Genomic DNA, 13,221 nt, shown 5'->3' with positions numbered 1-13,221 from the left:
GCTCAGTATTCACCTCTCTCAATTTGCACCCAATCAATTAATAATCTGCCGTCCTATTTTTGCTATCAAAGTGGATAACCTCACATTTATCAGCACCATACTTCATCTGCCATGCATATGCCCTGTCCAAATCCTGCTGAAGTGTCTCTGAATCCTCCTCACAGCTCACCCTCCCACCAACATTTGTGTTGTCTGCAAATTTGGAGATACTACATTTAGTTCCCTCATCAAAATCATCAATATATAATGTGAACATTTGGGTCCTAGCACAGATCCCTACGGTACCCCACTAGTCACTGCCAATTGGAAAAAGACCCATTTATTCTGACTTTTTGCTTCTTATCTGTGAACCAACGTTCTATCCATCTCAAGACACTACCCGCAATCCCATGCACTTTAACTTTACATAGTAATCTTCAATGTGAGATCTTGTCGAAAGTGTTCAGAAAGTCTAAATAAACCACATCCACTGGTTCTCCCTGGTCAACTCTACTAGTTACATCTTCAAAGAATTCTAGTAGATTTAAGAAGCATGATTTCCCTATCCTAAATCCATGCTGACTTTGTCTGATTATACCACTGCTTTCCAAATGCTCTGCTATGAAATTCTTGATAATGGACTCCAGCAACTTCCCTACTACCGACATTGGTATTGAGCCCAGCCAGGTGGTAGAAGTTCAGAAGGGGAGCATTTCGGGAACAGTGACCACAATTCAGTAAGTTTTAAAATGCTGGTGGACAAGGTAAGAGTGGTCTTAGGGTGAATGTGCTAAATTGGAGGAAGGCTAATTATAACAATATTAGGCGGGAACTGAAGAACCTAGATTGGGGGCGGATGTTTTAGGGTAAATCAACATCTGACTTGTGGGAGGCTTTCAAATGTCAGTTGAAAGGAATTCAGGACCGGCATGTTCCTGTGCAGAAGGATAAATACGGCAAATTTTGGGAACCTTGGATAACGAGAGATATTGTAGGCCTCGTCAAAAAGAAAAAGGAGGCATTTGTCAGGGCTAGAAGGCTGGGAACAGGCGAAGCCTGTGTGGAATATAAGGAAAGTTGGAAGGAAATTAAGCAAGAAGTCAGGAGGGCTAAAAGGGGTCACGAAAATTCATTGGCAAATAGGGTGAAGGAAAATCTCAAGGCTTTTTACATGTACATAAAAAGCAAGAGGGTAGTCAGGGAAAGGGTTAGCCCACTGAAGGACAGGCAAGGGAATCTACGTGTAGAGCCAGAGGAAATGGGTGAGATACTAAATGAATACTTTGCATCAGTATTCACCAAAGAGAAGGAATTGGTGGATGTTGAGTCTGGAGAAGGGTGTGTAGATAGCCTGGGTCACATTGGGATCCAGAAAGACGAGGTGTTGGGCGTCTTGAAAAATATTAAGGCAGATAAGTCCCCAAGGCCTGATGGGATCTACCCCAGAATACTGAAGGAAGCTAGAGAGGAAATTGCAGAGGTCTTGACAGAAATCGTTGGATCCTCACTCTTCAGGTGATGTCCCGGAGGACTGGAGAATAGCCAATGTTGTTCCTTTTTTTAAGAAGGGTAGCAAGGATAATCCAGGGAACTACAGGCCAGTGAGCCTTATGTCAGTGGTAAGGAAATTACTGGAGAGAATTCTTCAATACAGGATCTACTCCCATTTGGATGCAAATGGAGGTATTAGTGAGAGGCAGCAGGGTTTTGTGAAGGGGAGGTTGTGTCTCACTAACTTGATAGAGTTTTTCGAAGAGGTCACTAAAATGATTGATGCAGGTAGGGCAGTGGATGTTGTCTATATGGACTTCAATAAGGTCAAGGTCCCTCATGGCAGACTGGTACAAAGGGTGAAATCACACGGGATCAGGGTGAGCTGGCAAGATGGATACAGAACTGGCTAGGTCATAGAAGGCAGAGAGTAGCAATGGAAGGGTGTTTTTCCGATTGGAGGGCTGTGACCAGTGGTGTTCCGCAGGGATCAGTGCTGGGCCCTTTGCTGTTCGTAGTATGTATAAATGATTTGGAGGAAACTGTAACTGGTCTGATTAGTAAGTTTGCAGACGACACAAAGGTTGGTGGAATTGCGGATAGCGATGAAGACTGTCAGAGGATACAGCAGGATTTAGATGATTTGGAGCCTTGGGCGGAGAGATGGCAGATGGAGTTTAATCCAGACAAATGTGAGGTAATGCATTTTGCAAGGTCTAATGCAGGTAGGGAACATACAGTGAATGGTAGAACCCTCAAGTGTATTGACAGTCAGAGAGATCTAGGTGTACAGGTCCACAGGTAACTGAAAGGGACAACACAGGTGGAGAAGGTAGTCAAGAAGGCATACAGTATGCTTGCCTTCATTGGCCGGGGCATTGAGTATTGGCAAATCATGTTGCAGCTGTATGGAACCTTAGTTAGGCCACACTTGGAGTATAGTGTTCAATTCTGATCGCCACACTACCAGAAGGATGTGGAGGCTTTAGAGAGGGTGAAGACGAGATTTACCAGGATGTAGCCTGGTATGGAGGGCATTAGCTATGAGGAGAGGTTGAATAAACTTGGTTTCTTCTCACTGGAACGTCGGAGGTTGAGGGGCGACTTGATAGAGGTCTAAAAAAATTATGAGGGGCATAGACAGAGTGGATAGTCAGGATAGAGGGGTCAATTACTAGGGAGCATAGGTTTAAGGTGCGAGGGGCAAGGTTTAGAGGAGATGTACCAGGCAAGTTTTTTACACAGAGGGTAGTGGGTGCCTGGAACTCGCTGCCGGAGGAGGTGGTGGAAGCAGGGACGATAGTGACGTTTAAGGGGCATCTTGACAAATACATGAATAGGATTGGAATAGAGGAAGTGTAGAAGAGTTTAGTTTAGACGGGCAGCATGTTCGGCACAGGCTTGGAGGGCCGAAGGGCTTGTAACTGTGCTGTACCTTTCTTTGTTCTTTGTTATTATGCTCTCTGGTCTATACTTCCGATTATAATAATAATAATCGCTTATTGTCACAAGTAGGCTTCAATGAAATGACTGTGAAAAGTCCCTAGTCGCCACATTCCGCCGACTGTTCGGGGAGGCCGGTACGGGAATTGAACCCGCGCTGCTGCCTTGTTCTGCATTACAAGCCAGCTGTTTAGCCCACTGTGCTAAACTAGCCCCTCTACCTCCCTTTTTGAATAGCGGGATTATATTAGCTATTCTCCAATCTGTAGGAACCATTCTAGAATCCAAACAATTTTGGAAATTGTCTGTCAATGGATCGACTATTTCTAGGGCTACTTCCTTAAGTAGTCTGGGACAAAGATGATCAGGTCCTAGAGATTTACCCGCCTTCAAACCCATTAATTTCCCTAAAACCATTTCCCTACTAATACTAATTTCCTTCAGCTCCTAACAAAATCTTGTGTTTTTCAGAACCTCCAGTACATTATTTATGTCTTCTTTTGTGAAGACAGAAGCAAAGTACGAATTTAGGTCCTCATCCATTGCATTGTTCCCCATTATGAATTCCTCCGCCTCTGACTGTAAGGGACCGACATTTGTTTTTATCAATCTTTTCCCCTTTACATACCTATAGAAACCTTTACAGTCACTTTACACGTTCTCCACTACCATACTTTCAGATTGTATTTTCCCCTTCTTAATCAATCCCTTGGTCTTCCTTTGCTGAATTTTAAACTGTTCCCAATCCTCAGGCCGACTGCTTTTTCTTGCTAACTTTGAAGGCCTCTTCTTTGAATCTAATAATATCTCTAATTTCCCTTGTAAGCCATGGTTTGGCCACGGTTCCCTTTGTGCTCTTGCGTCAAATAGGAATAAACAACTTTTGGAGTTCACCCATTCATTCCTTGAATGCCTGCCATTGCCTGCCCATTGTCCTTTCTTTCGGTATTGTTTCCCAGTCCATCATAGCCAACTCATGTAACAGTAATAAATAGTTACATTTATTGAGATTCAGGACTCTGGTCCAAGACTCAACTTCCACACTATCGACCATGATAAAGAATTCCATCATATTATGGTCCCTCATCCCCAAAGGTTCTCTCACAACTAGATTGCCAACTAATCCTTTATGATTGCACAATACCCAATGCAAGATGGCCTGTTGTCTTGTTAGTTCCTCAATGTATTAGTCCAGAGAAACATCCCGTTCACACTCCAGAAATTCCTCTTCTATTGTACTGTGACTACTTTGACTCATCCAATCTATATGCAGGTTAAAATCACCCATAATCACAGATGTTCCTTTAACATATGCCTCTCTGATTTTCTGTATAATGCTCTCCCGAATATTATCACTGCAGTTTGGTGGTCTGTGTCTAATTCCTATGAATGTTTTTGCCGCGTGGTGTTTCTTAACTCAACCCAGACAGATTCCACATGTCTGTGCTCATATCTTTCCGCAATATTGTATCACTATTTTCTTTAATCAACAATGCAACTCCACTACCTTTTCCTTTCTTTCTGTCCATCTTAAAAACTGAATAGCCCTCAATATTTAGTTCCCATCCTCGTCACCTTGGAGCCTTGTCTCCATATTCCCATTATACCATACCGCTTTATATCTATCTGTGCAACTAATTCATCCATTTTATTTCGAATGCTCCGAGCATTGAAGTACAAAACCTTAAGACTAGCCCTTTTAAAATTCCTTGACCGGTCCCTACTATTTGTTTACAATGTCATTTTCTGATACTGGCATTTGGTTTCTCTGCCTATCACTTTTCTTATTCTTCTTGCTGTGTTTTTCTTTTGTTCTTCATTCCCCTTGCTCTGAATCCTGACATAGTTTTTTTTTCTTTTTTTGAAATTTTACAGTACCCAAATCATTTTTTCCAATTAAGTGGCAATTTAGCGTGGCCAATCCACCTAGCCTGCACATTTTTGGGTTGTGTGGACGAAACCCATGCAAACACGGGGAGAATGTGCAAACTCCACATGGACAGTGACCCAGAGCCGGGATCGAACCTGGGACCTTGGCGCCGTGAGGCAGCAGTACTACCCACTTCACCACCGTGCTGCGCCTGAATCCTGAAATAGTTTCCCATCCCCCTGCCATATTAGCTGAAACCCTCCCCAACCGCTCTAGCAAGTAACCCTCCTCTTCATCAGTCCCGGTCCCACCCTGGTGTAACCCATCTAGTTTCTCGCTGTATCCTTTGAAAAAAAAATCAGGAGGTTTGTCCTCAAACTCCCCATGCTTAGTCTTCAAATGCCTTTGACATTTTGAGGGTTTTAAACTTTCGTTTGCCAGAACTTCCCTGCATATAACATGCACATTACATCCTGATTTGCATTGGCACAATTAACAAAGCCATACCTCAAGAAATCATGATGTGAAGATGCCGGCATTGGACTGGGGTGGGCAGTCTTACAAGTCTTAAAACACCAGGTTAAAGTCCAACAGGTTTGTTTTGAATCACTACCTTTCGGAGCACTGCTCCTTCCTCAGGTGAAATCAAAGTTACAATGCTTTGTTTCCTATTATATTCCAAGGTGCTACTGCCGCTTTCCGGGACATGCTGCAGGAATCCTGGCAACATGTTAGATTACAGATTACTGGACAGCTGTAAAACCTGAAATCACCTTTCTGAATGCTACTTGCAGAATGGAAATACTCTGAGCTTGCATAACTTCAGTCTGAGCTTCCACTGCAGCACTCAGGTGTTGGATACCTTCAATTTGTTCTGTAATGGAAGTTGAGAAATTGACCATGGGCACTGCATCATGTTTGGGTCCACAAGTGTGGTAATAGAATTGGCCTTTTGCTTTGCCTGGCATGCTTGTCACTGTCCACTGTCTCACCATATACAGATATGGCTTCTAAGTTACCCTCTAAATTGCCTAGCGTCATATTCTGAGCTGATGGTTACAAGTGTGAGAGTGAGTGACAGTGTTTCTTCATCATCACTCCCTTTTTCTTCTTCTAGGTGGCAACCTCTGGGTATCTGAGAAGACAAAAGCACAAGGGTAGGCTAACAGTGAGGGAAGATGGAAAAGCAAGGGATGCATACATGGATGCATATGTTGCTAGTAAATCAGACAAGGGTGGGATGAAAGGAAAGTGGGGTGTCAGAAGGAGGATTAGGTATGAGGACACCATCATCTTTGATGCTTTAAATCCCATTTGCAGGCCACATGGTGAATGATCATGGTTGCTCCAATGATAGTGAGCACCATCTCCTCTATTGGGGTTGGCGCCTGCAAGAGAGAGGAAACCATGTCAGTAAGTCTGGTGAGATGCGTTTGGATGATGTGCACTTCATGGTTGAATAGCAGGCATTGTGTGCTGGTATTGTGCGCTGGCTATGGAGTGTGAAATGTGAATGTAAGATTTGCAGAATGCTAAGTGAAAGGTAAAATGAAGCAATGAATGTGAGGTATAAATTAGTTTATATAAATTATTGGTAGATGAGTGATGGGGTGCAATCCAGTAAGCAGTGTGTGAGGTTAGTGGTTCAACTGTAAAATATAGTTTGAAGATGCAGTCACTGATGTTGACCATGAAGTTACTGGAACTTCTTGCAGCACTGCATTCATGTCTTCAGGGCTATACTCCTGGCATTGACTGCAATAACTACTTGCTTCCACTGCCTTTGCAGCGTTTGTCTGGAGGACCTCCTGGTATCCTGTGGATCAAAGACCTCTCTTCTCCCGTCCCATTCCTGTGCCAATTCCTCCAGTGCTATGTCAAATAAACTTGGGCTATGCTTCTCGTCCTTGTCCACCATTATCCTGAGTTCTTTCTGCTCGGAAATGCTTTTCCAGCCATTTCCAACATCTGTACAGCCAGAATGCACCTCTTTTTAAGAAATGCAGCTGGTACATGGTGTAATTACTGTTTGGAGTTGAAAAGCTGCACAGAAGGGCTGAGTGTGGAAAATGACGCCATGAGGGCATCACAGGAAAAACATAAGTTCATTGATTGGTGCGCAACTGCTATTAGGGAGTGTTTTTTTAAGTAGATGGAAATTAGAAAAACACATTCGCCGGGAATCTCCAATATCGCAGCCAAGTTCTGACGTCGGCGTGAAAAGCAGCGCCAACCACTTCGGGGTCAATGGTCCTCGATTGTCAGGTATGCACCACTTCCTAGGAGGCTAGGTTGGTGCCAGGGTGGTCTCCGCTGCTCCAGCCGGCGAGCGGCACGGCCGGCGCGTGTCCGCGCATGCGCGTGGGTTCACGTCTTCCCGCCGTCCCCCGGGCAATATGGCGGAGCCCTACAGGGGCCCGGCGTGGAGGAACATAGGCCCCCACGGAACCAGCCCGCCCGTCAATTGGTAGGCCCCGATCGCGGGCCAGGCCACCGTGGAGGCCTCCCCGGGGCCGGATCCCCCCGCCCCCCCCTCCAGGACGGCCCCCACAGACAGAACCTCCAGGTCCCGCCGGGTGAAACCAGAGTAACCCACGCCGGCGGGACTCGGCCAAACTCAGCGGGCACTCGGCCCATCAAGGCCCGGAAAATCGCCGGGGGGGGGGGGGGGGCGCTTTCAACGGCCCCCAACCGGCACGGCAGCGATCCCGCGGGCACCCGAGAATCGGCGCCGGAACATCGGCAAGCTGGCATCGGGGCGGCGTGACGCGATTCTCGCCGCCCCCCCCCCCCGGTGATTCTCCGACCCGGCATGGGGTTGGAGAAGCCCGGCCATTCTTTTTAAAAGAAGCAGCTACTTAAATTTAAGTAAGAGACACAAACAATAGTAAAGTTAAGTCGAGGTCAGGTAAAATAAAACAGTAATAGTAAATTAAAGTGAAATGAAGTTAACATGAGGTAAACAAATTGAAGCCCTGGCAGGACAGCACGGTCATGTGGAATGCATGTCCTATAATATGTGGGAAGTTGTGGATGCTACCGGTGTCATGGACACCCCTATGTGCAAGAAATGTCTTCAGTTGCAAAACGTTGAGCTTTGGATTTCAGAGATCGAGCAGTGGCTGGAGTCACTGTGGTGCATTCACAAGGCTGAGAGCTATGTGGATAGCATGGTCAGGGAGGTGGTCTCATTGCAGCTTCGGGACGTGGCAGAAGAAAGGAAATGGGTGACCACCAGATAGTCCAAGAGAACCAGATAGATTGTGCAGGAGTTCCCTGGGGTTCGAGTCCACTTTACAATTGGTTTTCTGTTTTTATATTGGTGAGGGTGTTGGTTCCTCAGAGCCAGGTATGTGGCACCACAGGCAGCTCTGCTATAAAGGAAGGGAAGAAGAAGAAAGGAAGAGCAGTAATGACAGGAGTACATTAGTTAGCGGAACAGAGACGTTCTGCGGTCATAGATGTCACTCCAGGATGGTATGTTGCTTCCCTGGTGCCAGGGTCAAGGATGTCATGGAACGGCTGCAGGTCGTTATTTGTTGGTAGGGTGATCGTTTCGAAGTCGCGGTCCGTGTTGGTACCGATGACTTGGGTAGGAATGCCGAAATTAGGCAGCTAGGAAGGAGATTGGAAAGCAGAACTTCTAAAGAAGTAATCTCAGGATTACTCCCAGTCCGATGTGCTAGTAAGTATAGAAATAGGAGAAATGAGAAATAGGAGAATTGAGCAATTAAACACCTGTGGCTGGAAAACTGGTAAAGAAGGGAGGACATCAGAGTTCTGAGGCATGAAGAGCAGTTGTGGGGAATATGGGACCGGAACAAGCTGGATGGTCTACACCTGAACAAGACTGGGATGAATATCCTTGCAGGGAGATTTGCTGGTGTTTTTGACGGGGGCAGAAGGTGGAAAATTAGCAAGTGACTCTGAAAGACAGAAGGACAGGTTTAAAAGTGTCCAGCTTCGCACTGCTGCCTCATGGTGCCGAGGACCCAGGTTCAATCCTGGCCCCGGGTCACTGTCCGTGTGGAGTTTGCACATTCTCATCTGTCTGCGTGGGTCTCACCCCCACAACCCAAAAAGGAGCAGCCCCATTTCTAGGAGTGTCCTACAGACCCCCAAATAGTGGAGGGGATTTTAAGAGCAAACATGTAGGCAAATTTCTGAGGGCAAAAACAATTGGGCAGTAATAGGTTGAGACTTCAGCTACCCCTTTCTTGCATAATGGCTGAGACATTATCAGTTCTGAAAACAAAGCCAAATCCCAGATGGTGGATAAACATCCTTTGTGGAAGTCACTATAAAGAAGGAAGGTCACATGTCCCAAGAATCTGGTGTAGCCATCTGGGATGGCCACTTCCCGATTACAAAATGGACACTTTGCAAAGATTGCAGGGAAAATGGACAGTACTGAGAAAGCAAGCAGGTGCAAGGTTTGTCTGTTGATTGGATACCTAGCGACTCTAGAGCAAATGTAATTAGAATTAAGGAAGGCGACCATATTGGCCGCCATCTTCAGAGCCAAATTAAGAGAAACACAATTAGCAACACTGGTCTCTTGAGCAGTTGAATATTACCTTTCTGAGCTATGTAGCCAGTCCACTGTTTAATGTCCAACTGGCAAACCATACAGAGGCAAAGTTTGTCCAGGTTGGACCACTGGTCCATCTAACCTGACTGCTGGAAGATTTTGTACTCTCACCTACAGAACTGACACCATCATTGTGTGTCTACTTCATCTTGCAATATCAACGATACTTGACAAAGTGAATTGTACATAACCAGTCTCCAGCCATTGAATACATACATGAAAGATTCATTCCTTGGACAGAGTTTGGGACACTGAAACTTGAAATTTTCCCTGTGTTCTTTGTGCTGTAAAATCACATTTTCTCTATCCCTCCCTTTATTGTTGAATGTGGAGTTGGACATTTCTAACACTCCTTTTCATGGGTTTTGAATGTATAAAATGAACTGATCTGCTTAGTTAATCCTAACTCTATCTTGCTGTGGGATTATTTGTAAGATTAATTCATACCAAAATTAAGGGATTGCCAAAATACACCACCACTTATTCTTGATAAAAAAACAAATTCAAAAAACCTTGCGAGGATTCCCATCGGCCGACACCGAAATCGGAAAACGCGATTGGGCAGAGAATCAGTTCCGACGCCGAAATTGCGGCGTGCGCCGATTTGACACTAAATCGCAATTCTCCGTCGCCTCGACAATAGCATCAATGCATTCCGGAACGCACGTAAAATAAACATTGTTTGCATGTCATTAGCAGGCCTGACCTGGTATTCTCCGGGTTCTCCGCGATTCTCCGCCTCAGATGGACCGAATAGCCCGACGCCGCGGTTCACTCGTGCTTTTGAAAATTGTGAAACCGGCGTCGTGGCTGATGAGAGGGAGGGAGGAGGTAGGACATGGAGAATCATTAGACCGAGGGGAGGGGCGGAGTGCCCTGCCAGGGCCAGATGGGGGGGGGTATTGACGGGGGAATGAGCTGGGTGGCCGGGGTGACTCCCACGGGAGTGGGGAGGTGTCCAGGCACGGACCGCCATAGCCGCAGCCATCTTGCCCGAGTTCAATTTCCGGCTTGGGTCACTGTCTGTGCGGAGTCTGCACGTTCTCCCCGTGTCTGCGTGGGTTTCCTCTGGGTGCTCCGGCTTCCTCCCACAAGTCCTGAAAGACGTGCTTGTTAGGTGAATTGGACATTCTGAATTCTCCTTCAGTGCACCCGATCAGGCGCCAGAGTGTGACGACTAGGGGATTTTCACAGTAACTTCATTGCAGTGTTAATATAAGCCTACTTGTAACACTAACAAAGATTATTTTGATTATATTTGCACAATTATATGCTTTTTCGTTATTTGATACTATCTTTAACCTTTCTCGTTGATCACGGATGGTGGGGTTTTCCACTTGGCTTTTCTTACTTGTTAGAATGTATCTGTTGTGTGCGTTCTGAAATATCCCCTTAAATCATAGAATCATAGAATTTACAGTGCAGAAGGAGGACATTCAGCACATCGAGTCTGCACCGGCCCTTACAAAGAGCACCCTACTCAAGACCACGTATCTACCCTATCCCCGTAACCCAGTAACCCCCACAAATGTTTGCCACTGCATCTATATTGACCTAGCCTTTAACCCAATTTGCCAGCTCTGCTTTCCTGCCCTCATAATTGCCCTTATTTAAGTTTAAAAACATAGTCTCAACCCCACTCCTCTCTCCCTCAAACTGAATGTAAATTTCAAACATGTTATGGCCATTGCTAGGGTCACCTTAACCATGAGATCATTAATTAATCCAATCTCGTTGCGCAATTTTTATCCAAGTATGTGTCACGCTGAGCTGTAGAAAGGAAAAAAAACACTATCTCAATGAGCCCAGAATTTATCTGCCTCACTACAATTGTGGAATCGACAAAGAGCGACCCAATGCCAAAGAATATGAAAAGACATCCACTCAACTAAGCTTACCGGCAACAACAGAGCTATTAGTCCTCCAACAGTAATGAGAACAAGATATGGAAGGATTTTGAGGCCTACAGACAGCCTGAACCTATGAATTCAGACTTGAGGGGGAGTGGCGAGAAAGTGGTAAGAATGTAAATATGTGAGGTAAACTGGGATACCTTGTAAATACATTGGATAAAGACTTGGGGTGAAGTGAAATATAGGATTCTCATGCATAAAAGATTAATGTGATACGAGTACTATACCATTCACAATGATCTAAGAGAACACATGCCCCACACCTAGAGCCCAATTTGGCGTTGGACCGAGCCCGGTGTAGAAACAAGCATAGAAATAGCTCCTAGCTTGAACTGTAACTATGTTTATAGTTTCTAGTAGTTAATAAATACTTGCATTTCAAATACTTAAGACTACCAATACCTCAATAAGACATACTGAACTATGTTCAACATATTACGACATTTATTTGTACATAAATATTAGAAGTGAAAAAAGCTAGGGGAAAGTCATTAATTCACATTTCTTGCAGAGGTGCTGATTCATCTTTATGCATGCCCAGTGAAGGAGAAGTCAAGTTTGCGTATGATACCACTTATGATAAAATAGATCATCTGACTCTCTATGTCACATTCATACACCTACAATGGCTGTGTGGGTGAAGTATTGGTAAGGTGGGCTATCTTTGATGATAAATAGGGAGCAAGCAGATTCTTCAAGACATCTGAGTTTTAACATTAATGTGCAGATTTTCCCATAACATCAGGAATTCTCACCTGAATGCTCCAAAGAGTATGCTGCCGGTAATGTAATATACAGCATAGAAGGTCATCAAACATATCAGTAATTGTAGGAGGACTGTCTGCCAAAAAAAATCAAAAGATGAGAATTGTTAGATTCAATAAAATTTTTTAGAACTGTTCAATTAATTTTGACACAAATTCAAAATCAAATACAAAAAATTTGCAATGCAGAGCAAACTAACTGAATATTTTGGCTTCATCACTCAGGCTAATAACAGTAAAACTGAAACAGACTTTGTACGATCTTTATCCTAATACCGAAGCCCAGATTATTCAATACATACGAAGAATTGTGTGTGTTTGATACCTTTGTATCTGTGACCTTGAATTTCACTGCCATGTAAACATTTAGGCCTACATAAGTCAAGGAAAGATCCCTCCAAAAGTGGCAGACAAGGTCAATACCATCCCTTTTCGTTTCAGTGCTTTTTTACAGGTAATCATTTCAGAGTGACAGGATTATGTTATCAAGAAAAGCAGTGTGAGCCGTCTGTCAAATTCAATAAAGCAATCACATGGGAGAGATGTGAGCTTAGTGCTTAGATATTCATGCTCTGGAACTATCGGCAAAAGTAAGACGTATCATAGTTCACATGTAAGTGCATCACTGAACCTTTCTTCCAAAAGTCTTATTTATCCAAGTAACTCCTGTAATAGAAATAACCTGGAAGCAAAGTAATTCCTCCTGATTCACAATCTAAGTGCTACTCAGCATGCAGAGGAAATATATTTGTCAAGAATAAAGGGTTAACATCAAGAGTACCTGATACTGATGTCACTATTGATGTACTATGATGCAATGTCACATGACTAAGACAGATCTGGTGGGAAGAGAAGTACAACCTTGTGTATATAGATGTATATAGATCTGTAAATAAACAAGAATGGTTTTCACGGATAACAGTTTATCTTAACATTCTTCGGGTAACAAGCAAACCATAAAGAACCCCAACAAAACCCTGAGCTTAAAGAATCCTGCTGCAGACATCACGAAGAAGCTGCATAGTCTAGAGTATGTGAGCAGCAAGTCATTATTAACAACTCATTACTATTTACATATTTACAGTGGAGGGTACAGGTATAAAACTGACTCCAGTCTAGGTCTTTACCCATCTCTATCCACCTCCAAAGTGACCCTGAATCTGGGTCATA

The 13,221-nt window shown here is 44.3% G+C and overlaps 1 protein-coding gene across 2 annotated transcripts in view; it reads right to left on the bottom strand.

The window, feature by feature from the left end:
* The window catches only part of tmem244 (transmembrane protein 244), a 194,111-nt gene extending 181,559 nt beyond the window's left edge, over positions 1-12,552 (bottom strand). For both annotated transcript variants that reach the window (XM_072500722.1, XM_072500723.1), the window contains exons 1-2: positions 12,377-12,552; positions 12,043-12,128 (exon numbers count right to left, since the gene is read on the bottom strand). In XM_072500722.1, the coding sequence (XP_072356823.1) occupies positions 12,043-12,128; positions 12,377-12,409 (119 nt within the window). In that variant the 5' untranslated portion in view covers positions 12,410-12,552. The remainder of the gene's footprint in view (positions 1-12,042; positions 12,129-12,376) is intronic.
* Positions 12,553-13,221: the final 669 nt, after the last annotated feature.

Source organism: Scyliorhinus torazame, chromosome 4, assembly GCF_047496885.1.
Source record: "Scyliorhinus torazame isolate Kashiwa2021f chromosome 4, sScyTor2.1, whole genome shotgun sequence".
NCBI lineage: Eukaryota > Metazoa > Chordata > Chondrichthyes > Carcharhiniformes > Scyliorhinidae > Scyliorhinus > Scyliorhinus torazame.
Note: the sequence above shows the minus strand (reverse complement) of the source record. Positions and strands in the feature narration are given on the sequence as shown.